This window comes from Alligator mississippiensis, chromosome 11, assembly GCF_030867095.1.
Source record: "Alligator mississippiensis isolate rAllMis1 chromosome 11, rAllMis1, whole genome shotgun sequence".
Lineage (NCBI taxonomy): Eukaryota > Metazoa > Chordata > Crocodylia > Alligatoridae > Alligator > Alligator mississippiensis.
The window spans coordinates 32,249,372-32,276,837 of NC_081834.1; the positions used below are offsets into that span (position 1 = coordinate 32,249,372).

A 27,466-nucleotide genomic window follows, 5' to 3' on the forward strand; every position below is an offset into this window, starting at 1 on the left:
TTTTACAGATGAGTGGGAGTCCCATGACTTCCATTTGATTGGTAATTTGAGAGAAGTATTTCATACCATATGCAATTCTAGCCATACTAACTACAGTTCTGAACCAAATGTAAAGGTGCTTTGTGTATGAAATAGGGAAAGGGATAATATCTATTATTAATAAAGAATCTTGCTTAAAGTATTAAACCTATTAACTCTTTAGAATGCTCTTTAGATGCTCTAAGTAATGCTAGTAGCTTTTTGCTCAAGAATAAATTGATATTTTACAGTGTAGAAATCTTAGCTTGAGACTGAGCTATTTTACTACTAAATTACAGCATTTGATCTATCACTGGTTTGTTTGTTTTTTTGCCTGTAAACATTTAAAAATAATGTCTTGGTGCTTCCTATAATGAGGTGCTATTCTGAATCTCACCACGCATTATCTAAATCCTCATTAACTTTTTTTACACTTCTCTTACACTCTTATCTATAATTTAGCAAGCTTCACTCCCCAACATGCAAATGTTAAATACCTATATTGGTATTTTGTCTTAAGACTTCCAGTTTATGTTGTCTCAGCAATGGTTTCTGTGCCATAGAGTCCTGTAACATGATCATTAGCAACCCTAGATCAGGCAAGAAATTAGTTTCTCCCCATGCTACCTCACCCCTATATCAGCAATGTAACATACATTGAGCCGGCATGGATTTTGCCATACAACCCTTTGGTGGCAATACTTCTCTCAGGAGAAGACTGTGCTGCCTCTGCAGAACTCCCAGCTCCAATATTTATTTTTGTTACCAAGAAAAGTCTAGTGTGGTCACTAAAGGTGAACACTACTCTTCTACAGGGTAGTCTTTCCTTACTTCAACAGAAATGTCATCCCTTGTAGCCAAGTTCTGACTGACTGCTGCAAGAGAAGCCTGCTCAATGTCTCTGATACACCTGTTGATTCCATCAATGGAGTAATCGCATTCTCTCTGACCAGGGGCCTTGTCCCTGAAACAAAGAGGATAGAGTTATTTTGAGGGTGTTGGAGAGACTTATTTATTAATGTGAACACATATATTTCATTAATTAAAAACACGCAAGTCATGGGGAACAAGAAGGGCAGCAGGGAGAAAACCTATATTTGTAGTAACTAAGAGGTTTGATACACTTAGATAGAATGGGATGTTTTGAATATTTTATGGGAAATAAATGGCAGGCTTGGGAAAAGAAGAGACCGTTTAAAGATGTACAAACACTATCCTCTCCCAGATGAGTAAGTAGTAGCACCACCCACCTCATATTGAAAAGGTCTTAAGATAATCCTGGAATGGGACTTGAGTGGTGGAACAGGAAGAGACACCACAATCTCACACTAAAGTAGCAACAAACGTGCATGACCAGAGATATCCAAACTTTATGCAATGCAGCTGAGAAGAATTCCTCAAGGGTGAGGCTTTATTCTCAATTGAAAAGAAGTTTCAGTGACTATTATCTACTAGATTTGCGGCATGTTGTTTAAACATAAATGTTTTAAGAGGTCAACATTTATCAGACCCATGGTCCTCAGTGTGTTGTTTATTCAGGTTCTAGTAAGGGTAGGAGTACACAACGTAACCCTCCTTTTTTATGGGTTTTTAAAGTTTTGTTAAAAAAAAAAAAGATCTGACCTTTGTTAAAATTAAGGAAATACATGTACTTACAACAACAATCTAACAAAGTAAACAGAGGCAACAGTAAAAGGGCACAAGTGAATTTGGATCTATTTTGAGTAAACATGTACTTTGCTTACCCAGAGCTTAAGGCAAACTCTTACATCTGACCAGCCTCATCAGTGCATGGATTCTTCATATTTTGAATACCAGTATGCAGATTTTAAACACAGCGTAATTTATGTATGTAATAGTACTTCTCCATTTGTTTGAACTGAATTAAAAGAGGAACTCTGCAAAAAGCCAGACCTATGCAATCATCAGTAACAATTATATGTAAAAACAAATGGAGGGACCTGTGTATGATACAGCCTGAATTGTTTTCACAACTGAAAAAGCAAGAGTTGCTTGGGCCATGACATGCCCCTCTTCCTTGCTCTATTTCTGGATACCTTTTTGGCATATTGTGGCTTAGAAATGAATGATAAAAAGCTACAACAGAAAACGTACCTAATAGAGGTGATAAGACTCTTAATAGAATCTGAAACTGTGTGCGAATGCCCAGCTAGTACAGACCAAGTAGGTGGGTCTTTTGGATTGATGGCCAATGAACGGGCAGTTTTGATCAGTGAAGATGAACTCTCCAACATTGTCTTTGCAGAAATCAAAATTGGCTCCTGTGCTCGAGATCCCTATGGTCAAGACAGCAGCAAGTTAAATGCAGCAGAACATTAGACTTTACTTCAAAACATGCTACAGATGTTTGGACTTGTTTGTTCTTGATACAACAGACACATATGGAGTAAGGAATATAATGGTGATCTATCTAGTCATCGCTTCTGCACTAGTAGGGAAGAGATGTCAGCACAGATAAGCCAACACAAATCTGAATTAAAATGCTGCCATTGGAAAAGGGCAGACTTTTCCGTTTTCAGACTTTCCCAAATGACGAGGAGTAGCTGACACAAGTACCACACTGCTAGCTTATAACCAGAGACTAAATGCATTATATTCCTGCAACACTGTAAGATTTGTCTTAATTGTGCAAGATTCAAGCTCAGTTAAGTGAAGGAGGGTAAAGCTGTCATAACAATAATCATTCTACATTAGAAAATTCCAGGAATGGAAACTGCCAGCAATGAGAGACTTCACCTGCCTTTCAATCATGGTAAAGTTTTAAAACAATTTACAATTCTTGTAAGGAAATAAAGCATCTTGAACACAGCACTTGTCAGTAAGAAATACACACTATAATGTCTGATGTCCTGTTAATCTCTAGTTACTTTAGATTTACTTTTTTTTTTCCTGATTTGGAACATTAAGTCCTGAGTTAATTTTAAAATCAGATTAAGAGATATTTTTTTTTATCATACAAGATTAACTGTATGTTTAAAGAAAACAAACAGTATTTTAAAAGCAAACCTGTCTTGTGGGCAGAAATACAACTCCTTTCCTACCTCAGCACTGATCTGGGCTGGTATGCTGACAAATTCTGGATTTGAAGCAAATGCTGTCAGATTTTCCACAGCTTCAATCAAAGGAGCAGTTGCAATTCTACACTTGTTTCGGTTATCTTCGGAGAAATCACCATCCAGAGCCTGGCAAAGAAGACAGCAGTTATATTTTGGTTTGGACGGCCACTCCGCAAAGCTTCAGAACAAAAATCACACACTGAAGAAGGGAGGTTTAATTCATTGTTATTTTTCAAACTTACATGTTTATGTACATATACATTGGAGATATGCAAAGATACTTCAGAAACAAGGCTGATCTTTGATATAACCTTTCAAAATGTCATTTAATGCAGTATGTTTCTTCACTTACTCAGGTGATTATTAACTAGGCGTGTGCAAAGAGGCTAATATTCGCTTCGGATTCGGCTGATTCAGGGGACAGTGATTTGATTGGCGATTCGGCTGGTGCTGAACTTCCAAATCAGCCAGGCTCATCCCCCCCCAACCTGGCTATGGCTGCCCCGCCTGCCCCAGCTCCGGGCTCTTTGGAAAAAAAAAAGCCCTGGCTCACCGGGTGCTGCCAGGCGGAGGGGAGCAATTCCCGCTGCCCCTCCACTGCCCCACGCTGTGTGGTGGGCTCTGCATGAGCCCCCCTCCTCCTCGCTCTCCCAGGCCCCCCACGGATGCCCCTCCCAGACCAGCTCTGGCCCTTTAAGAAAAAAAAAACAAATGAGAAAAGCCCCGCACTCATTGTTCCTGCCAGTAGGGGGCAATCCCTGCTGCCCCACACTGCCCTGCGTCATGTGAAGGGCTCTGCATGAGCACCCCAAAGCCCCGAGGCCGCTGCAGGAGCGGTGAGTCCCAGGGCTATTCTCCAGTTTTTTTTTCCTTAAAGGGCCAGAGCTAGCCCAGGTGGGACACCCGTGGGGGGGCTCAGGGAGTGAGGTGGGGGGTCAGGGGTCTCATGCAGAGCCCCCCATGCAGCATGGGGCAGTGGGGATTGCCCCCTGACCTGGCAGCACCCAGTGAGCACCAGGGCTTTTTGTTAAACACGGGGAGCTGGGGTGGGTGCGGCAGCCATGGGGGGGCTGGGGGTGCTGGTGAGAGTTCGGGGGGCTGGGGGAGCAGGTTGGGGGGGGCTGACAGGGGGCCTCCCATGGTCCCCCCCCCCCTCCCCCAACCCCTCCTCCCCCGCCCCTAGTACTTACCAGCTCTGAGTAGGCTGCAGCTCCCTGCTGCAGCCACCAGGGACTGCCCGAATCATCAAAGCTCTCTAAATCTTTTGAAGATTCGGAGAGCTTTGAATCGATTTGGACCTTTAAATTGGTCCCCTGATGCAATTTGGATTTGGAGATTCGGCCACTGAATCAGGCCGAATCTCCTTCAAATCAAATTACTCCCCAAAGCTTCACACAGCCATACTACTAACCCCAAAATGAGAAATAACTGCTACACAAGCCAGAAAAGGAGCTTAAAATAAGTTATTTGATAATGCTCATAAATCATGTCTCAACACCTCAAGTCCACAGAGGTGGAAGTGGCTAAAAGTTGATCTTTTTCATGTCAGCTAAAATCTCTAATCCAGACACTCACCTTCATAACTGTTATTACCTCATTTTCATACAAATGACTTAATCTCTTTCAGAATCTCACAGAAAATAGCTCAACTTGGAAGCACCTTCTGAGTAATATAACAGAACTTTCATGCCCCAGGAGAACAGCTGGTTTTCCAGGAATTATGCAGCTAATGGTTTCCACAAAGGAATTTGAATTCAGGATCCCAATATCCCTTACAAGTTTCATTCCCTCTCAAAGAGAGAAACTACTTCCTAACAGAAATCAGGTAGTTCAAAAAAAGGTCAGTCAGCAATATTTTTCATTTGCAGATTTTGATTCTATAACAAGTCTAAGCACTAGTACTGGAGTGTTACTGCAATCATGATAGTCCTGAAAATGTATACTAGGCAAGGGTTTATTTTGTGATAATTTTTTATCACTATTGTATACATCTGGGCCAACTGTATAGTTGGGAGAGATACTGGACAAGATTTCAGGCACAAAATAAAGTCAAATCTGAGTATTATTTGCAATAAATATGCCAAATCCTCAGGGGATCCAATCATTCCTTAACTCTATATCAGAGTATTAACAGGCAGTTGTACAGGCCATCTTTTTAATATGCAGGAAAAAATTTAGACTTGGCCCACTTTTGAAATAGCAGCGTTATTATTTTTTCTCCTATTTAAAATTTTTTATTTATTAATTAATCCAACTCAATAATAACAAATTTAAGATTTAAAGATACAACCAATCCCCTAAAAATATACATAAAGACAGATATTTATTTTCCATCAACAGTAGTCTCTTAATCAAAGTCAATAGGTCATCTCTATATACCATATTTACTTGATTAGAAGATGAGGTTTTTCCCCCCCATTTAACACAAGGAAAAAAGCCTCTCACTTTACAATTGAGCACAAGGTGGCAGGGGGCAGGCAGCTGCTGAAACTGGAGCCAGAGCCACAACTGTTGCCTGCCCCCCACTGCCTCTGCACCCCACCTCCCTGCTGCTTTTCTCCTGCAGCCTCCAGTCCCAGTCTCCCCCCTGTGCTGCTTCTCCCCCTCTGCCACACTCCTCCTCACCTTTGCTCTGCACCAGCAGGCTCTATCTTTGCTGCAGCCTGGAGCATGGGGCACATTATGCTCCAGCCCAGCCTTGTAGCAGCAGTGCTGGCTCCATGCCACTACTAGAGGGCTGGGCTGGAGCCATGCTTAGTGTCCCAGGCTGCCGCAGGGACACAGCCTGTCAATGTAAGGTGGGGGGAAAGGAATGGAGGGAGCAAGTGCAGGGTTAGAAACTTCATGGAGGGAGGAGATGGGAGGAAAGGGTGGTGAGGACCCAAGACTGTGGGGGAAAGTAGCAGCATGGATGGGGGGGGAAGAGGAGGGGGCAGGGGTATCAAGGGCCTAAGGCTGTGAGGGGAAAGCACAGTAGGGGGGGTATAAGTGGTGGTGGTGGTGGTGGTGTGGGAAGACAGGCAGCAGGCCTGTTACTAACCCCAGGCCCCCGACCTCTTCCCCCTCTCACTGCCTGCCCCCTACCACCTGCCTTGCTACTCCCTGCCCCCCAATGCTTCCTCCATTGCCTGCCCTACCATGTGGCTCCCCTACTGCCTGCCTTACCACCTGCCTGCAGACTGCCTGTCCCCCACCACTCCCCATTGCCAGCCCCAGTACTCCCCACTACTGCTTCCCCCACTGTCTATCCACCCACCACCTGCTCCGTTACTGTCCCCCTCTCTTGCAGTAGAGAGGAGGACAAATTTAAGATGATCCTCCAATAAGTAAGAGTCCATACAAAATTATGATAAATTTATACATTTCTGTGTATAGAAGCTAATTATTGGGAGGTCATGTTAAATTCAGGATAGTCTTATATTCAGGTAAATATGGTAATACCCCTTGCCCCTTTTCCTTAGAATTCTGAGCAATACGCATATTTTCCTCATCTGCTTTTAAATCTATTCCAAATTTGATCCTAAGTGTCAGCTCACAGCACTTGTACTTTCTTAATTTTTTCTTCTACAGTTTTAATGGTAAAAAATCTATGTTGCTATATTAGTATAAAGATTCCTTATTTAAAAGAGGTCTTGTAGAATTTCCTAAAAGCTGAGCCCAGCACCCACACAGTTTTGTTGGAGTGGGCTTCAAAAAATCCCCAGAAGCTCTGCCTGCCTGCATGGGTGGGTGGATAGGAGTGCAGGGGGGAAGAGGCTTCCACGCCCCACTTTGCCAAATCCTAGATCCACCCCTGAGCACAAGGATGCTTAATTTTTGTATTTCCTATTTTTTGAGGATTTAACTTTGCAACCTTAATGACAAATCTTTAATATAGATTTATGTGGATAATTCCAAGACAGTTTATTCCTCTTCTCACATGGGAATAACTATATTAGTTTAAGGTACCTTCATAACAATAATATTGAAAAAAATTAAATTTAAAAAAATAAAGGTACAAGAAATACTATCATGTACCTTGATAGTTTTGACCAGGTTAGCAGTGCTATTTGCAACTTCCTTGGCAGATTGCACAAAATGTCTCTTGGCAACAGGGTTGGCAGTCTTTGATGAAGCAATACGGCAAGCATTACACAAAGCAGATGTATGTTTGGCCACTATTGTAGCAGCTGACAAAACCTGAAAAACACAGATGGCCATGAGAGGTATAGAACAGGACATAAGAACAGGATAGTTAATTGCATCATTGTTCTGAAAACTGTGGTTCAAACACATGCTATGCTCTTATACTGAGTGCTTCCCCATGCTGATTATCAGTAAAAAGCAAATCAATTTGGTCCTAACAAATCTCAGAGAAAGTCTCATTACAAACCTCTGGACAGAGTTACCTGTGATGGACTGCTTGCTGGATCCACCAGATTCTGACATGCCATCTGGATTGCCTGGTTGGCCCTGGCAAACTGAATAGGATCAACAAGTCCCTGCTGCCCAGCCTGACTGTTGGGATCTGAGATGCCCACTAGATAGGCAGCCTAGAAAGGGAGGGGAAAAAAATCAAATCTCAGTGAAGATGCTAAATTCATTTTAGCTCTTAACAAGAGACAGGAAGGTGCCACTGATCAGAGTGGTCAGGTGTTACTCAGAAATCATGTAGCAAAGTTGCTATTAAAAATGCCTGTTAACAGGTCTGCAGTATGATGTAAAAAGCAGAGCTTGTTATAATTTGATTTGAGAAATCTAATTAGACAAAAAACCCTGCTCAAAAAAATCTGCAAAGGGGGCAGACACCTGGGGCATGTCTATACAGAGTAATACAATGCTGTCTAGAGATACTCTAGTTTTCATCTCTCTTGACATTGCAAACTGCTGCATGGAAAAGTCTTTCATAACTGGCTCATTTATTGAAACGGCAATACAGCATTTGGTCACAAGGGGGAGCAGCTCAATAGCTTGGGAAACGCACCAATTTAAGGTATAATTTCCGCATGCCAATCCAACAGCGTTAAGACCAGCTCATACATTCTCAATAGCTTATGCTTTGATTAGCTATTCAAAACCTATTAAAGCAATGGAAGTGATCTAAAAGAGATCTATAGTAATCTCTTTGCTTATCTTAAAATGGAGTGAGATACACAGTTTGAGGATGTGGTCTGAATTGCAGACATGTTAAAGTTTACTCTGTGATTTTTTTAAGAGACAAAAGGGTGTATTCCCTTCTTGATAAACACGCTGCACTGGCTTATTAGCTGATGGCTGTTCCTCTTTTGGAAGATGAGAAATGCCATACAATGCAAATATTTGGTTTACTTGGGTGTTTTTACATGTGCTGCTGAGGTGGGGGGGGAGGGGAGTGCTCTAATTAGAGTGGTTCTGAGAGCTGCTCTAATTAAAGTACCCACAGCATCTTATGTATCAGCATCCCTGAACTTCAGAATGGTGACGGGGGCACTTTAACTACAGCTCATTGAACGAATTTTAGTTAAAGCACCCCTGACACCATTCTGAAGTGCAGGGATACTGAGACGTGAGATGTGGAGGCTGCTGGAGCAAGCTAGTTAGCAGATTCCAGCTCTAGCTGTAATTACAGCACTCTGGAGTACTGCAGTACAGTACAGCTTTCCTGCATGTCTACAGCCACGCTTTGGCTCTTACAGTTGCACATATAATATACAGTAATACAGGACAGATTCCTGTGTTTTACAGTTCCTATGAACAAGTGGGTTACCTGGGCTGCAGCCTCTGTGAGACCACAAAGAGCCTTGGAAGCAACTCCAACACATTCTCCAAAAACTAGCAGGTCCCCAGTTTTGGCATTCTGAGAAATGCCTGCCATTGACTCTCCGAGAACCTTTAAAGTAAAAAAAAATAAGGTAAGTTCTCCTATTCTATTTTTCTTTATGTAGAAAAAGCATTTTCTAAGTTTTTCTGGACTGCATAATGCAGCAGTGGCATCTACTCAGCACAGACACACTGAACATGCTCTGGATCTTGTCTGCTTGAGACTACTTACTGAAATGCAAGGGAAAGGGACTTGTGTCTTGGCTACTGAAGTACTTCGTGGTCAGAACGCAACTTAGGCTAGGGACAGACATTCAAAAAGCCTGAGCCTGAATTGATTCAATCTTTGCAGGTTAGTCTAACCTGCCAAGGCTAAACCAGTTTGTAACCATCGAGACATCCCCTCTGGACTGAAGAAATAGAAGCACATGCCTGGAGTGGCTCAGGCTAGAACCCTGGGGGCGATAGAGCAGACCTCCTTTCACTTCCAAAGTGCTGAGCTGGGGGGGGGGGTGGCCAGGCCTTGACAGGACACTTTGATTAGGGAGGGCCCCCCTCCACTGTTGATAACAGAGCATTGAGTTACACAGAGAGCTGTTAGCATTTATCACCCCATCAAACACAACGAAACGAAACAAAATGAAATGAAACAGCTTCTCTCATTATTTCAAGCTCTTCTTAAACAACTTTTTCCAAAGGAAGGAACAGAGGGATATTACCAGCTACCTGTTGATTAGTTCCAAAAAGCCCTAAACCAACACCGTCCTGTCTGCCTTTGTCTCATCTCCCACAGCACAGACTGTAGCTAGTATGTGGTGTGCTAGCTAATGCTGAGACATGTCTGTGTAAGGCAGGTGTGAGGGAAGAATCTCTGCTTGAGCACAGAGTGGTGGGGGAGCAGGAGGAAGCCAGGCAGACCTGCTGTACCTGCAGTCTCTGCTGGAGGGGCAGCCAGGGACCAGAGGGGAGGGGCCAGCCCTGCTAGGCTGGAGCAGAATGCAGAGCCCCACCCAGAGTTGCAAAGCATCTAGGGTGCTGGAGGACTCTGATTTAACTTAAATGAGGAAGGGGTCTGGGACAGACATTGCATAAACTGGTCTGACTCAAATCAGTTACATCTGATACTACATTCAACCAGGTTTATCTCAAAATGGTTTCAGCCATTTTCAAACTGGTTTATGTGCTCTGAACAACTGTTTTGTTACAGGTTTGAACCAGTTTCTAATCATTTAAACTGGTTTGTGTGTAATGTCTGTCCCTAGCCTTAGAGTTTATCTCACTGAAGTTGGATCTTTCTTCCTTCCCTAACCAAGAAGCTCAGAATAAAACTGGACTACAATAAATCACCCAAGCAAAGTAAGCCCATATTCCAGTGCACGTGGCTTCCTCATTCTTTTATAATTAACGAGGAATTTAAGACAAATGTAATACATCAAATTATCAAGAGGTCACAGTGAAGGTAAAGAAACTTTCAGGTAAAGATTTTAGAATGTAGTTAGATCTTCACTGTAAACAGCTTTTGAAACAGCTTTTGTAGCTGTTGTGTCCCTTTATTAATTTAACAAGTGTAGAACTACTGATCCACTACAGACCAGAACTAGAAAAAACACCTCATTTCAATGCAAGTTAAACCACAGCTGGGATATAGATTTAGTCCAGTAGACAAAGCTGGACAAAGCTATTTTTGAGAGCTATTTTTTTTAAAGAGAACAAAAGTTAATTCTGTACATTAGATTATTTTATTGTTTAGTCCCAAGACATACAATGTTTTAAAGTAAGTTAACAATTATCACCCTACTTAAGTATTTGAAATGTACAAACATTTCTCCTGTTCGTTTTGCACAAAGACGTACAATGATGTTTCCTCACCGCTACTTACTTGGATATGTTTGGGCACTTTTCTCATGACCACAGTCAAACATATCATAAGAGTACAAGACACACTGCAAGATACAGGATGCTCTACCAAGCCAGCAGGACTTCAGATCAATAAAGGGTATGGACTAATGTACATTTTAGCTGTGTCAAAAGGGAAGGGAAAGCTGCTGACCAGGATGGTGCTGCAGCTGTTACGTGATCCCTGTAGCCAAACAAATTTGCTAAATCCCCATAATATTGACCTTGGATGAAACATGGATAAAGCTGGAGTGGTTTGTTACACTTTTGGATCACTCAGAGCTCCTTCAAGGAGAGTTTTACCTGGGAATTTAATGCCTTTTCCAGGTGCAGATTGAAAACTGTTTCCAATGAATTTCATAAGCTTAAGGGTACTTTAATTAATGAATACTTGTTCATAAACCATACATATCGAAGTAGAAGGAGAGAATTACCTTGGAGTTTTCCATTACACCCTCAATGCAATCAAAATACGAGAGGTCGCTTACAGGCTCATTGGGATTATCCAGCATTCCCTTAACTGTCTGAAAAGACAAGAATTGGGTTACTGAAGTACCTCAGAACTGAGCCAGACAAACGCACCATCATCTTTTTTAAACCAGGAAATGCATCTACCTGGCTCACCACCAACAAGCAAAAAAACCCTATTCTCAGTCACTGTAGTTCATTCATGTATATGTAGATATATGACACAATCACTTACTATTTGTTTTCAGCAAAATTTAGACTTTCTTTTTTCATCTGAACAGGAGCTTTTAAAATCTTCCTGGGAAGGAAGTGATTTGAAAAGCTGTCACATCTTGCTGACTACTGGCTAAAAAACACAACCAGCCACTAGCTAAATATATAAGTGTGGCCTCTGCTTGCCTTTCTTTATTACTGTCAACAGAACCTGCCAGTGTAATGGAAAATACTAAAATTATAGATAGAAATAAGTGAGAAATGTCCTTTTTTGGGAGAGGGTCAGTTTGTACCATGGAAATATAGTACAGGACCGTGCAAAGGAGAACACTAATTCGCATACTTTTAAAGGAATCAATACATCTGTATATAGGCTTCTCATTGAATAGACAGTCCTATGGGGGACGTATCTTTTTTTCTTTAAAAAAAAAGCAACATAAAAAGTTAGTTTTCAAGTACACAGTCAAGAATGGAACCTGAATACCAGCCAGCATAGGTATTCTTATAGTCTTACTGACTGACAGTAACAAGAAATTAGTAGCAAACATTAATAAAAACCCACATCTAAAAGATTTACAGTGTGGCTTTTCCAACAGAGGAAATATGAAGAGGCATGGAAGTGGAACCTCTACATCATTTTTTAACTCAACAAAGAGTCCATTGTCTTTTTTAAAGATAAAAGCCCTTAAAGCTCTACCTTAATAGCACTTGTGGTAAGGTAGGTTATAGTGTCTAAAAAAGAAAATGTGAATGAGAGATATTATCCAGCACACAGTTTGGCTGCTATTTCCTTCCCTTTTTTTCTCCATTCCCTTTAGAACTATAGTATCATATACACAGTGATTTATTGAGCAAACCTTGTTCTAGCCACATTCTCACTGCCAAGGAGATGAGTTCTCAGACAGAAGACAGAATAGTAGGAAGTGAACAAACTGAATCACAGACTGACTGCTAAATCTGTTGTTAAATAGGAAGTGGTGAGAGTTACTACCCATCATCTAGGGACAGTTAAATAAGGTATCTTCACTGGAGAGGCACATCTTTTCCTGAGTTTCAGGGCAGGCCCCAGGGCATTTTGACACTATACTGAAGCTACAGGTAAAGCACATTAGTCCTACAGAAGACAAGACTGCCCATCATACTAAGAAGTTTTGAAGAGGATAGTAGGGAAAATAATGAATGAGGTGAAAACCAGAGGTAAAAAGAACAACAACGGCAACCAAAGAGACTTGATTTAACATTTTCCTTTCATTATGGTTAAAGCTTATTGATGGTGGCCCTTTCATCCCAGCTGGCTCACTCTTTGAAATTATACTGCCTTCACACTCTGCGGCATACATGGTTCTAGTCTCATGCCCCACAGGATTATTTTCTTCAGATGAGGTGGGGGATCTAACTCTGGCTTGGGTAAAGGTAAGCCCAAGCCATCTTACCTGTGCCCACCATGGCCTATTTCATGTGGGGCTGGTTTTCTACTTCAGTCAAATACTTACTATTTCTTTTAGACCCTCTTGGAGGACTAGTCCTGAGCAGCTCTAATTAGTCAAACTGTCAAAAAAATCCACTGAGAAGTACTTACATTACTGTTTCGAGAATGACTTGGTACAGGAAAGCAGTTTGCTACTGTGTCCATTTCTTATGGAAGAAGCTGCACTGTGAACCTAATTTCTATTTGAACTTTTATTTATATTTATTTAGTTTAGAAGCAAAAACTAAAAGGAAAGGCTAAAACTACATACAGAAAGAAATAAGTGCCATCCAAGCTTTTGGCCAAGGTGTTGCTAATACTTGCTATTCACACTGTGGACTCATAAGAGTTTGCCACCACATCAAGCTGAATGGCAGTTCCGCTCAGCAGATGTGACCTCCTGCATGTTTAATTTGTACATTTAAAATAACTGCTGGGAAAATATATTTGAGGTCCCTTTTCCATTTAATTTTATTTGGCAACCTTACCCCTCTCTGTCATACTAGCTCTTTTTTCTGTCTGCATGCTTCCTATGGAATAACAATTAAAGAAGAGCTGCGTAAAACTTAAGTTTCCTCCTTTATTCTTTCTTTAGCCTGTGCTACTCAAAAAAACAAATCACTCAGTAAATTATGATAAAATATTAATGTAGACAGCAACCTCAAATTTAGAAGTTGGGGGGGAAGGGAGAGGAGGAAACTGTTTACTGGTAAAAATGCCAGGCTGAAGCCCGTGTGTTTTTACTACTGAGGCTTCTTACAAATGCTCTTCAGAAGAGTTACTGGGTGCATCTACATGAGGTGCTAACTGTGCAGTAGCCTAAGAACACTGTGCAGTAGCATTGTCGCAGGGCACTAAGGTGCCTGCTCCTTTGAGGGCAGAAACTGCAGAGAGAGAGGACCCTAGGAGCTAGGCAGAAACCCCACAAATGCAGGTTACTGTGGCAGAAGGTTAATGAGGGAATTAGCCTGCACCTGCACCTGGTCAGCTGACAGGAAGAAGGCAGGGTCCTGGGCCCATACAAGTCCCAGAGCTGGGACTGAAGGCAGTTAGGGCCCTGGCAGCTGCCAGGGGGTGCAGAGTTTGTGCAGAAAAGCTCCATGGAGATATCTGGGTGCCTGTGCTGCTGCTGGTGAGACTAATGAAGTTTAGGAGCTCCTAAAGTATCCAGTGCTAGGAGGCACACATTGTTGAGGAAGAAACTGGCCCTCTTAAAGGGACAGAGTGTGACCTTCAGTGGTTGCTGTTATGTAGTAGCCCAGGGGCTCATATTTGTGTTGTTGCTTTTAATCCGGTGGACCGGGCTGAGGCTATTGGAGAGGAGGAGGCCTCACCGGGGCACACTACCATGCAGTGCCCCAGCACCAGACAGGACTGCAGACAGCGGACAGCCCAGTGATAGTGACGGCACGCAGACAGGGGCCAAGGGCCCAGTGATGACAGGAGGCCGAACTAGATCAAAGCCTCAGAGGGACAATGTTTGAATACCATCTGTGAGCCATGGGGCATGATAAAGGGGCAGTTCTGGAGTCATGCATATAGCCCATAAGGCTTGGGGTGTCCCGTGAGGCACATATTTAGAGAGGGACCCAGCAAGCGGTCTAAGAACCCACACAATTTAGTGGGGTCCACCAGGACCTTGACTGCATAGCACCTTGAGGACAGCCTCCTTATCTACCATCTATTATCTTAACCATCAAGATATGGCAGATGAGAATAGGTGCTGTAGGGCAAAGCTGGCACAGTCACAGGGCTCTAGGGGCATCATGGCTGTCCCTAGGGAATCCATCCTGTGACAAGTATGCTGGGAAAAACCCATGCTAATATGCTAATACCCAGTTAGCATCTGTAAAAACCCATGCACCAGTGCTACTGTGCAGTCACGCCAGTTACCGTGTGTCGCAGAGCACTGAGGTGCTCTGCTCCTAAAGAGGAGAAACTGCTAGAGAAAAAGCCCTAGCAGGGAATAAGGAGCCCACCTGCGGGTTGCCAGGGCAAATGGAGGCAGCAAACGACCCACACCTGCCAGTGGTCAGCTGGCTGTAAGGGGCAAGGCCTGGCTCTTATAAAGCCCAGGAGCTCAGGCCAGGGCAGTTCCCTGCCAACAGCCAGAAAGAAAGGAGCTCCTGGAGCAATGATGCGAGGAGAAGCCTGACTGCAGGTACAGCTCAAGCCGGGTAAAGGATGGCAACTCTAGGATGTCTGAGCCATGTAATTTAGCCGGGCGGCTTTAAGTTATGTTGTAGCTTAGGGGCTTGCGTTTTGCTTTGTGGTTGTATCACCGGTGGTTTGGGAGAGGGTACTAGGGGTTAGAGGAGGCCTAATAGGGGGCCCACAGTAGCGTGGGGACCCCAGCACCAGTAAGGGCGCAGCGTATGGGGTGCATAGACCCCAGCCCCAGGAGGGGCACTACGGAGAAGCCCCAGTATGGGCATGTTGAGCCCCAGAGGAGGGGGCACCAGTGCAGAGGGGGCCCCAGAGGAGGGCGAGTGTATATGTAACAGACCAACGTCTATTCCAACTGCGAGGCCTGGGGCATGGTATAAGGGGTGGTTGGAGCCACACATAGCCCATAAGGCTAGGGTGCCCAGGAAGCACCCATCATACAGTGGGACCCACGAGGGGCCCGGAAGTCCACGGGGACAGAAGTCACAATGAACCATGTCCAAGAAGACATAAGGCAGCTTCCCAAACTTATTTAAACAGCAAAGACGTGGCGGGCAAGAATTAGAGGGTGCCCTTGGGCCGACTTGGCACAGAGAGAGGGGGCCTTAAGGAGATCACCGCCCTCCTGTAGGACCCTGCCGTGACACCGTGCATTGATTTAGTACTTGGTTATCCAAGTATTAAACTTAATGCACAGTAACTACAGCACATTAATGAACATGTAGACCCCCTGTTACTAAAAAGGTGACAGCTCTGCATCCATTCTCCCTTCCTCAGTAAAAAAAATACTTACCACCAGTTGGCTCTCAAGTTTCCAATTCCCATTCTTTATTGCTACCCAAAATGTGCTTTGTTATTTCTTGACAACATGAAATATACAAAACCATTTGATATCGGATTTGTCACTTTGCTATACAGTATAATGAATAAACAGAAGAAACAAAGCCTAGTATCATAACATTTTTGATTTAGAGACTCATTTTCATTCTCATTGAATATGATGCATCCATGGATTAAACAACTTTGATGCCAGTAGCTCTGAAGTGTGGAAAAATGATCCCCTGCAGTTTGGAACAATTCTTACAATAAGCTTCCAAAACAAGCTAAGGGCAAAATGGAGCCCAGCTGGGACTTGACTGTGAGATGCTCCCATTTCCATCCAGGCTGAATTTGGTTTTCAGTGCAAAATTCCACTCACCCTTGAAAGAGTCAGGAATTGTGCTACAGAACACTTGACATGTGTAATATCATCATCTAGCTTTTTCCAAAATGGGTGGCATCTAAAATACCTGAATCAATTCAGTTATCAATTGTTTTGCTTGCAGGAGCAACAATGGAAAATGAAAACCTCAACACATGAAAGCAATAATCAGCCCTAAACACACAGCTAGAGAACCCCACCACACTGATATTCACATCAGTTCTGCTTAAGCATAGCAGTTTTAAACCAATAGGAAAAAACTATTTACCTGCTCTGCTCCCCTCTTTTTTTCCCGTTTCCCTCTTGCACATTATTTTGAAGTATTTAATGCACAGGAATTCAGAGAAAAAAAAAAACTGTTTTGACTGAAATTAATGCTTTTTCTATAGTTAAAACTTCCTGGGATGAGATCCTGGTGCTCCATGGCAGAACAGTGAAGTAGTAACAACACAATCCTTTAACTTTCACGCACTTGAAATATTGATGGTAAATAATGCATATTTACTTTAACTTTTATTCAGCCTTTTGGGCTAGCCACAGACATCCAAAAACACCTGAGCCTGAATTGATTCAATCTTTGCAGGTTAGTCTAACCTGGCTAGGCTAAACTAGTTTGTAACCATCAAAATATCCCCTCTGGACGGGTGAAATGCTGGCACGTGCCTGCAGTGGCTGAGGCTAGAAGCTGGGGTGCACTAGAGCAGACCTGCCTTTCCCGCCACAGGGCTGAGCTGAGGGGAGGGGGCGTGGCCAGGGCCCAGCAGGACACTCTGATTAGGGAGGGGTTCCCCCCCCTCGCTGTTGATAACAGAGCATCGAGTTACACAGCAGGGAGATGCACAGACAGTTGTTAGCATTTGTCACCCCACCAAACAAAACAAAACAGCTTCTCTCATTATTTCAAGCTCTTCTTAAACAACTTTTTCCAAGGACCTGTTACCAACTACCTGTTGATTAGCTTCAAAAAGCCCTAAACCAACACTGTCCTGTCTGCCTTTGTCTCGTCTCCCACAGCATGGACCGTAGCCAGCATGAGGTATGCCACTTAATGCTGAGAGGTGTTTGTGTAAGGCAGAGGGGAGGGGGGAATCCCTGCTTGAGCAGGGAGTGGTGGGGGAGCAGGAGGAAGCCAGGCAGACCTGCTGTACCTGCAGTCTCTGCTGGACTGGCAGCCAGGGACCAGAGGGGTGGTGCCAGCCCTGCTAGGCTGGAGCAGAGAGCAGAGCCCCACCCAGATTTGCTAAGCATCTGGGGTGCTGGAGGACTCTGATTTAACTTAAACCAGGAAGGGATCTGGAGGAATCATTGTATATATCAGTTTGACCCAAATCAGTTACGTCCAATACTATATTCAACCAGGTTTATCTCAAACCAGTTTCAGCCATTTTCAAACTGGTTTATGTGCTCTGAACATCTGTTCTGTTATAGGTTAAACCAGTTTCTGATCACTTAAACCAGCTTATGTGTGACGTCTGTCCCTGGCCTTGGAAGAAGTGCTGGCTATTTCGATGCATAACTTAAGGAGCTTTTTCCACAAGAGCCAACTAGGTATCCACAGAGCACTCAACCTACTTAGTGACAGCATACTTATGCAGAAGACATAAGTCAGTGAATATTAGTTGCATGAAAGTGATATTGTAGCCACGATGATCCATAAATTATGTGACAGGCAAGTATTTCTTAGGGTGGTATCTTTTATTGGAACAGCTACACAGTTGGTCCAGAGTTAGACAAGCTTTCAAATGCAAGGCATTCCTCCTCAGGTCTTAGTACTAACTCATCTTATACTGACAGACCCTCCTTATCAGCTACGGCCGTGCAAAGCTTCGGTCGCTGATTAGATTCACCAGATTCAGCGGCTGAATCAGGAGACCCTTTAATCTCTCCAAATCGCATCAGAACCCTCCCAATCGATTCAGAGATTCTATGATTTGGACATAGACACAGCTTTAAATGTCTTTTCTACATACCTCAAGGTACCAGGTGGCTTGTAAATGCGGAGATGGTGGGGTGGATGGAGCATCCCACGGGAGCATGGGAGGATCCCCAGCGCACTTGGTGGCAGACCCGGAAGTAGACCAGAAGCACTTCTAGGTCCACCATGGAGCGCATGGGGGACCCTGCCCCTCCACCCCTGGCTCGACTGGTGCCTCCTGGGTCTGGCGGGGCACCTGGGGTCCCCCTGTGGCTGATCACTGAGCCAGGTGGATGGGGGGGGTGTGTCTCCCGCACACTTGGTGGCAGACCTGGAAGTGGACTGGAAGTACTTCTGGTCCACTTCTGGGTCTGCTGCCAAGCATGCAAGGGACGCCCCCACGCTCCCGTGGGATGCTCCATCTGCCCCATCAGCTCAGTTTTCGCAAGCTGCACCTGGTACCTTGAGGTATGTAGAAAAAATATTTAAAGCTGCATCTATGACTGAATCACTAATTCTCCGAATCGGCATCGAATCTTCAGATTCGAATTCAGACGAATCAAATCGTGACAGTGATCCAAATCAACCAATCAAATCACTGTCCCCCAAACCAGGCTGAATCCAAATAGAATATGGCCTGCATTGCACACCCCTAGTATCAGCTATGTCAAGATAAAGAAAGATTTTTGATTTCTCATGTTAACAGAAGAAAAAATTGAAAACTTTTTACTAGAAAGAACCTACATTTAAATAGCATGAATCTCTCCAGTTACAAGGAGCTAGGGGAAAAAAACAAAGATTCCATAGTTCCTTGAAACACACTATCTGCCACTGTGGTGCTGGTTGTGATTTCTTAGTGTAAAATCTCTTACTTGCACCCTCCTTACCTCCTACATGGACATCCTCCAAGTTTCTGTAGCCAGAAATCTTTACAGTTCCACTAAAACATACTATAGTGGGAATGAAGGAAGGTCAGCCTCTAGCCTAGTGAGTGGAAATGGGTGAAGTTTGCCCCTGTGTACCTCCTGACACAGTCGGAGAAAAATAAATGTTGTCACCAGTGTCAAGCAGGAAAACAATGACACAGCAGCTACTCAGATGGGCAAAACATGAAAGGCAGCAACATTTAACTGCAGGATGGTTCAGCAGTAATCTTGAAACTACCAAATTTATCGTACCTCTAGTTCCCTGAGAGCGTTGTCACATTCCTTCTGTCCAGGAGCCTGCTGGGTGCACAGAGTGATGAGCTGATTAATACTCTCGGTCACTGCTCTAAGAGAAGGAAAGAAAAAGAGGCATATTTTTAAAGATGGACAAAGTTTCCCTTTTTTCTGTTTTGACCCAATTTATTTGCACACCATGAAAAGAGTTTTCAAGCTCATATGTTCTTTCATTTTTCTTAACATTAGTACTTAAAGAATAACTGAACTACCTAGGATTTGATGTGGAGGACACAGGGTATTGGTATTAATCCTTGCTGAAAGCCTCTTGTAGTGAAAGCTCTCACTGAAACTTTTTACAATAGCCCACATCTGAAATGTAACCCTCTCCCTGCAAGATCTGTTACTCAGATACGAGCCACAAGTGGGAGCTTCATTTCTTGGCAACACACATCAATATTTATACATAAAGGGTATTTGTTGCATTAGAAATCTAAATTATTGACAGTTTGTTTGAAATTGCACTATTAACAGTGAGTCTAGCTGCACAAATATGTCACTAGCAACTGTTATGCTTGGAAATGTCTGAATACCTAATGCTGCTCACTTCCTGGCTAACAAGCAAAGCACAGTCAATGTATATAAAATATATATATCTTTTTACAAAACCCCAACTGTAGTAACTAAGATGCAGGGAGATTCCTTATGATGTCCCTTACTATCATAAGAGCCTAATGGGGAAAGCACTGCATTGTATAATAGTTTTAAATACTGCACATGCCTAAAGTTCCCAGGAACTTCACAGGATATGTTATTTGACAACTGATGAAATTCCCAGCGTGCCAGAGGCAGACTGTGATGGTCTGCTTATGCATATCTGAAAATGTTTATTTTATGAACAAATAAAAATACGTGAGTTTAGCAAAATGTAACCAGGGTACTCTATTTAACCTGCAGAACACAATTTGGAGATGCCTGCGGCAGAAGGCCACCTCTGTTGCTCCCCAAAAACTCTGCTCTGTGACAATTTGGTTAACATGGTCCCTGCAGAGGGCAGACATCCCATCTCTTTAGGTAACCCTGAGTTGTAACCTGAGCTGGATACATTCCTGAGGAAGGGGGAAACCTGCTCCCTCTGCCTACGTGGCCAGCATCACATACCTGGGTTGGGGCTTAAGCTCCCTATTGTTCTAAGCAATGCCAACATGACTGGGAGGGGGCTAAAGATCCTGCCTGTCTACCTGGCAACCAGTGATGCATTTCAAATTGGTTGGCTGGCAGCCAACAGTTGCTGGACTTCATTGGACCAGGTACATGAGGTCATAAGGTCTATATAAGTTAAGTACTTCCCAGGAGGAGGGGCAGTACCCATGATGAAAACTTAGACAGAAGCTGGACCATCTGAAACTTGCTCTCTCTTGAAACACATGATCAATGAACTGCTTGCCTCCAGAGGGACTCTCTATCTCTGAATGATACTTGGAAGTAAGCTACCTGAGATCTATCTAGATGTATAGCTTGCAGTAACTCAGATGCGTGATCAAAGGTTACCATGCCACTTTTCTCTAAGGGATTTCTTCGATATTGCTCTACCCTGTACCCTATTCCAAACCTACTCCCTGTAACCAATAAAGTTCTCTTTTGTACCTAGCATGGGAGACTTATTGGGGGAGGGTCTAGATTATGCCTTGGGGTCCCCCCCCTTGGTTCAGCTGACTAAGGGAGACCACTATTTGTGTTTCAGACTGAGGGAAGCACCCCAAGTTCTTGCAGTGGGTCAAGTACCCTTAAGGACTAATAGGCCTGTGTTTCCCAGAGGGCGCAGGTCCTAGATCAGTCCAGACTCTGGGTGATGGCAGCATTACCCCCAGGCTTGTGGCTGTGCTCTAGGAAGGGGGTCAGCCGGACGTGAGGCGCCCCCAGGGAGGCACTCGGAGCCTGGAAGGTGGTCAGGTGCAACGAGGTGGGTGGCTCAATGCAGGAGCACCCCCTACTGGCCCACCACAGAGGCATAATTGCAGGACTGGGGAATCAGAAGCCAATCACTCCCTATTGCCAGTGAAGGGGGCAATCATAGGGGATCATGATCCTGGGTTCCTCCTGTACCAGCAAGTAGCAAGTTTGGTGTCCCTTGTGCCTGTGACTGGGAGGACCAGTCAGCTGATCAGCCCTTCCAGCTTCAGAAGCATGGCAGTCTTGAAGGGTTCTGATTCACTCCTGTGGCTGTGGGCAGAGATGACCATAGTGGCATGCAGGGCCTAGGACAAATCAGCCTGTATGAGGCCCCTTTAACACTGCGAGGGCCCCACAAAGCGCGGGGCCCAGGGGAGTCGCCCCAATTTGCCGCCCTCCAAAGGACAGCCCTGGCTGTGGGCACTGGTCTGCTGATCAGCCCTCCCAACCACATAAGCACACTGATACCCTTCAAGGCTCCAGTGTGCTCCTGAGATCAGCAGTGTCAATCAGCTGATTGGTGCTCCCATCCCTGGAAGTGCACTGCCCACATGTTCAATTTAAGGCACAATGGGAACCAGCCACAAAATTATTAGACGTATTTTGTATAATTTTGTGGCTTTTTCCCTGTTGTATTGCATCATTAATTGCATGAATGTGTGGCCAGGTTACTACTTAAGACACGGTTAACTGGTTATTTAAGTCTTAAATGCATCATCTGCTCATGGCATGATAGAAACTAAGGGTTCTCTTAAACCCTGCAGTGACTTCTGAACATTAGACACATCTGTTGATTAAGAGACTCTAACAGATGGCAAAAAATTGATGTTTGACAGCTCCAAGAGAAACTTAACCTAGTGGTTTCTTCTTCCTTCCTTTCCAACCTCAGGGAGGTAAGGCATACTATTATAAGGAAACACCAGTGATTGCAGAAGATGACAGATTTGAAAGGTCAGACATCTGCTGGTTTTAAGAACAGATGCTGAAGATGGTGTGAAATGGCCATGTGAATCATACTGCTCATGAACTACCTGCATCCAGAAGTAAACCCAGCAATGGTCACACACTTAGTACAAAACAACCAGAAGCTCTCTTGCTGTGGCATCAAGAACCAGTGAGTATGACTGCAAAAATAGCATTAGCAGAAGAGAAGAGGCTTAGCTAGGATTTTAGAAGACATCTAAGAACATTTGCTTTTGTTAAGTGCTGCATATGATTTCTTGGATCCCTTATTGCATTTGGCAGTTGCTATAGCTAAGTGCTAGTCAGGAAAAAACCTCAGAAAAATGGTTCCAACAATAAAATTTCAGCTCTCAGAAAGTGACAAAGCCTTAAAGAAAGCAGGAGGAAAAAGAAACAAGATCAAGCTTTGTGCCATCTAAAAAGATTAGGGCAAAAGGAGAACAACATCCAGTTATACATCAGGCGGAAGGAGAGCTGTTTCTTTTCACCCCCCCAATTTTCTCAGAGACAGAATAAAAATACTTGACCCTGATTATCCCGCTGCAAAGAAAAAATTCACCACAACCATTGTATTTATAATGCCACAGAAGATTTGAGAAGGGCACCACTGTGTCTCATTTGTGGTAAGATTGATGCTGTGTTAGTTGTCCTCTAACATCTATTTTAATTCATATACTGACCAGCGCAAAGCTGCAACAATGAATTGTCCTAAAATCTTACATTAGTTTACCTTCATCTCTTCACTTAACATTTTCATGGAGTGAATGACAACCTGCCTGCAGCTCAGAAACCAATACTTAAATGGCTCCACTAGAAACACTCATTTCCACCAGGGTCTGAAGAAACAGAAGCGCTGTATGTCAAAAGCAGCAGTCCTTAACACTTGGGCACTCTAGGGGGAGTACAAGCTGATTCAACACCTATATCTCAAGTTTCAGCAACTGTCACTTGATAACCTGCAATAAGTCATTGCTAGAAACCTGCTCACATCTGGGGATAGCATAGATGTCAGAAAGATACTTTGTTCAAAGTGTCACAACTGTGGTTATTTAATGTGACTTATCTGTTAACTCCTGTTTATAAGATTCACTATTTTATAGCCACTGTGGTAAACTATAGAAATTTACAGTCTTAAATTATTCCCTTTCTCTCCATTACTACCCATTCTGGTATGAAAAATTTGCAATCCAGTACCTAATATTTTGCAATAGAATACCTAATATCTTGCAGTACAATACAATGATGTCCAAGCTTGATATAGATGTTGCTTTGATTTAACATCTAGGTTTCAAATCACCAATTTCTGCTCAGCCTCCAAAATTCTCTTTCTAGATTAATACTTTTCTCTCCATTTTAAGCAATTCAAGATATAAACAATTTATCCATAGATTTCATAGACATTAGGGCTGGAAGGGACCTCGCAAGATCATCGTGTCCAGCCCCCTGCCCAAGGGGCAGGAAGCCAGCTGGGGTAAGATCACCCCAGTAAGATAAGCATCCAAGCATTTCTTAAAAAAGGTATCCAGAGTAGGTGCTTGCACCATTTCTGGGGGGAGTCTATTCCTGACTCTGGAGACTGGGCCAGTAAGCAAGTTTTTCCTTATGTCCAGTCTAAAACGGTCTTTCAGCAGTTTGTGACTGTTAGACCTTATCTTCTCTTGGGGTACCCCGGTGAACAGACATTCTCCCAGTTCCTGATGCACATCCTTCATGTACTTACAGGCTGCCACCAAGTCACCCCTGAGCCTTCGCTTCTCCAGGCTGAAGAGTCCCATGCCTCTCCTCATAAGGCCTGTTTTCTTGACCTCTAATCATGAGTGTGGCTCTCCACTGGACTCTCTCATGCTCTTCCACATCCTTTCTAAAGTGCGCAGCCCAGAATTGGATGCAATACTTCAGCTGCAATCTCACCAAGTCTGAGTAAAGCAGGAGGATGACTTCTTGGGTCTTGCTTGAGATGCATCGGTAGATGCAAGCCAGAGTTTAATTTGATTTGCCGGCTAAGGCATCGCATTGGTAGCTTAGGGGTCATGACCGATCACAAGATGAACATAAATCTATTTTGGTCATGGTGCTAGAGAGTGCAGCACTGCTGAGCCTATAAGTATGATGTGGGTAGTTTCTCCTGAGGTGGAGCACCTTGCATTTCTCCATGCATTTCTCCATTTCTTACCACAAAAATATAATTTTTTTCAAATGACTGGTAAAAACAACTTTCTGAACAAAAGATTTTGGTTTTTTAATTTCACAACTGACCTAGTTGCATAAAAAGGACTAAATAACCTGAGTGTGCCTTTTTTTTTTTTATAAACATTTCAGGTTAACTGAAAAAAAGTTCTGTGTTGGCCTGACCCAAATCAATTTCTAAATATACTACTCATACAGCTCCAATATTTATATATTTTTTGTCATAAAAAGAGCGATGTTTAGGAAGAGAGGACAGAGATATTAGGAACTGAAAGACACATGCTAGATTTCAATAATGGGTTATGCAGATTTCCTGCACAACTCTCAAGTCAGGGAACCAAGCTCTTACATAAAGCCATGAAACAAAGATACCAATAGGAATGAATATGGTTTTCATATCACACATATTCTGCAGCATTCTTTTCATTATGTTGCAATTTTCAGCTAGGTCACTAACAACTCCCTCAATACCCAACAGATTTATAATAGCAAGCATTTTCCCCATCTGGATTTCCTTTCAGATAAGGGTTATATAATGGTACTCCTTCCACCCATGGCAGGAACATCCCATTTTTTTTTTAAGAAATCAGCTTGCCTCTTATATATGCTTTTGTTAACACTGACTCAAGAAGAGGAGATGTTATGGTGTGTGCATTTGGCAGTGGTACTGCAGCAAAGCATAAATGTGGATTGTTGAAGCAGCAACATCAGCAGGCTGGCAAAAAATCAACCTATTCCATCTCCCTAAAGGAAAAATAGGGGGCCACTGACATGGAAATGTAAGGCAACAGCCTCAAAGCAAGAAAAAACTCACAAGATTAAAAACCTAATATTTATCCCCGCTAAAAATCCCAACAACAGTGCACATGTACACCCCCTATAGCTGTATATAAACATACAATTTACAAACACAGCATATACACAGACATTGCTGAATATGATTTTTCTTCACTGGGGGTTGAAAGCCTTTACATCAACTGTCAGTCAAACATCCTCAGTGTCAGCATGTGTAGAGAAAGTAAAAGTAGCTGCCAAAACAAAAAGCAAGGACACAGAATAACTGTTATAAATAACCTCTTAAAAAAACAGCCGGATTTTCACCTGATGTAAATCACCGTGCCATGAACACAGGGGTGGATCCACAGGAAGTGCAGTGGCATGGCTGCACGCTCCTTTTGGACTGGACCACACCTCAAAAACCTCTTGTGCCTTTTTTAAAGTCCCCAAACAGGTGAGAATCCCCTTCCTTCCCTTCCATGCTCAGTCATGACACCTTCCCTTCTCCTTCCCCCACCACCCAGCCTGCTGATTTCCCTGGGCAGGGGAGCTTTCAGAGCCACTTGTGCCAACTCCAGCTGCAGCACAGGGGCTGGGCTCAGCTGGAATAGTGGCACTAGCAATGGGTGGGGTGGGTGGCCCCCAAGTCCCCTACCCTGCACCTGCTCCTGGAGGATCAGGCAGGGTAGGGGAGCCCACCCTTGACCTATTGCTGCTGTTGCTGTCCCAGATGAGCCCAGTCTGCATGCAGCCCAGCAGGAGCAGCTCTGAAGCTTCCTGCCACCCCAGGAACAGTGGGGAAAGCAGCAGTAGTGAGTAGGAAAGGGGGAGAAGAGAGGGGAATCTGAGCATGGAGGAGGATGGGGGATTCTTACCTGTTCTGCAGACTTCAAAAAGTCCCTGGAGGTTCCAGCAGCATAAGGCTGCCAGCACCAGTGGACAGAGGGAGAAGCCTGGGAACTGCCACAGCTCCCTTTGCCAAACCTCAGACCCACTGCTGAATGGGTATCAGTGGAGCTCCATTGATTTCCACTAACTAAAGAATTAATCCAATATAAGCAAGATTCCTCAGATCTCATTCACTTGATAAGTAGAAGCAAAAGATGATCCGACATGATTAACTGATTGTATCAGAAGACTCAGCCAACAAATAAGACATACTGCAAAGGAAAGTTAAGAAAACTTCATAAAACCTAAAGCAGGTTCTTACCTGGCAGCTGCTGCTAAGAGGTTCTTGGCATTAGGAGCTCCAGGATCAACAGAGAGAGACTTGGCAGCCAACAAAAGCTTGCTGGAAGCCATAGAGATGTTCTTGAGGTTCCCTATTACTTGAATCTGGTCCTCTTTAGTCTGGAAAGCCACAGCAGTATAGCAGTAAGCATGCAGCCCACATTAACTAAAGAGACAACTAAAATACAAGTACTGAAATTTGGAATTGAAAATAATTACCCATCTAAAACTCCTTCCCTGCATAGAATTACATACTAGATATGGTCACTGACCAAAGCCTCTGCTATTCCAGATAGATGCCTCCAGTTCCATTCATACAGCAGAAAAAGAAACCCATATAAAAATATCCTGATTTCTAACAATAACAGCATTCACAGAAAAGTGGGGGGGAAATTTAACTACTTGCTAAACAATGCTTTTGTTGTCAAAGCTCTTATACATCTCTGCCTGGCACAACTGGTCCACATTATTCAGTGTGCGCTAACTATATCCTAGCACCCTTGGTGTAATTTACAGCCCTCTTTACCTTTTTGGGATTAATGACTTAATCACACAGAAATGTGGCCAAAAACACCTTTAGAAACACTTAATGACAGGGATTCTCCACATGGAGAAAAAGCAGTTTCTGGAAAACTACTCTGTGGTTTTGTTGGATAAAAGGCTTGAACTGGACATGGCACAATGTATTCATTTCAAGGAATGACTTAGAAATAACAATTTTCTACATACAACATGACAGAAAAATATAGTTTGATTAAGGTGTGTGGCAAAGAGCAGTGTTTTGAACTCCTATCAATAATTTCGGCAATTAATGCAGCACTTTCTTCTGTGTTAGAAATATTTGCAAGCAGATATTCTGTTCAGTTGATTCAAATAGGCTTTAATCTATATTTGCGAGCCATTTGCAGTATTTGCTTTTTGCTCCACATAGTATCTCCCCCAAATGTCTGTTTCTGGTCTGACTGAATGACGACTTTTTAGGGAAAAGTCATCCCT

At 43.4% G+C, this 27,466-nt stretch overlaps 1 protein-coding gene across 3 annotated transcripts in view; it reads right to left on the reverse strand.

Annotated features, from left to right (window-relative positions):
- TLN2 (talin 2) overlaps positions 1-27,466 on the reverse strand; it is a 391,556-nt gene that overhangs the window by 92,239 nt on the left and 271,851 nt on the right. For all 3 annotated transcript variants that reach the window (XM_059714785.1, XM_059714786.1, XM_059714784.1), the window contains exons 31-39: positions 26,451-26,590; positions 19,379-19,472; positions 11,204-11,293; positions 8,821-8,943; positions 7,484-7,627; positions 7,113-7,274; positions 3,081-3,221; positions 2,134-2,315; positions 850-982 (exon numbers count right to left, since the gene is read on the reverse strand). In XM_059714785.1, the coding sequence (XP_059570768.1) occupies positions 850-982; positions 2,134-2,315; positions 3,081-3,221; positions 7,113-7,274; positions 7,484-7,627; positions 8,821-8,943; positions 11,204-11,293; positions 19,379-19,472; positions 26,451-26,590 (1,209 nt within the window). The remainder of the gene's footprint in view (positions 1-849; positions 983-2,133; positions 2,316-3,080; positions 3,222-7,112; positions 7,275-7,483; positions 7,628-8,820; positions 8,944-11,203; positions 11,294-19,378; positions 19,473-26,450; positions 26,591-27,466) is intronic.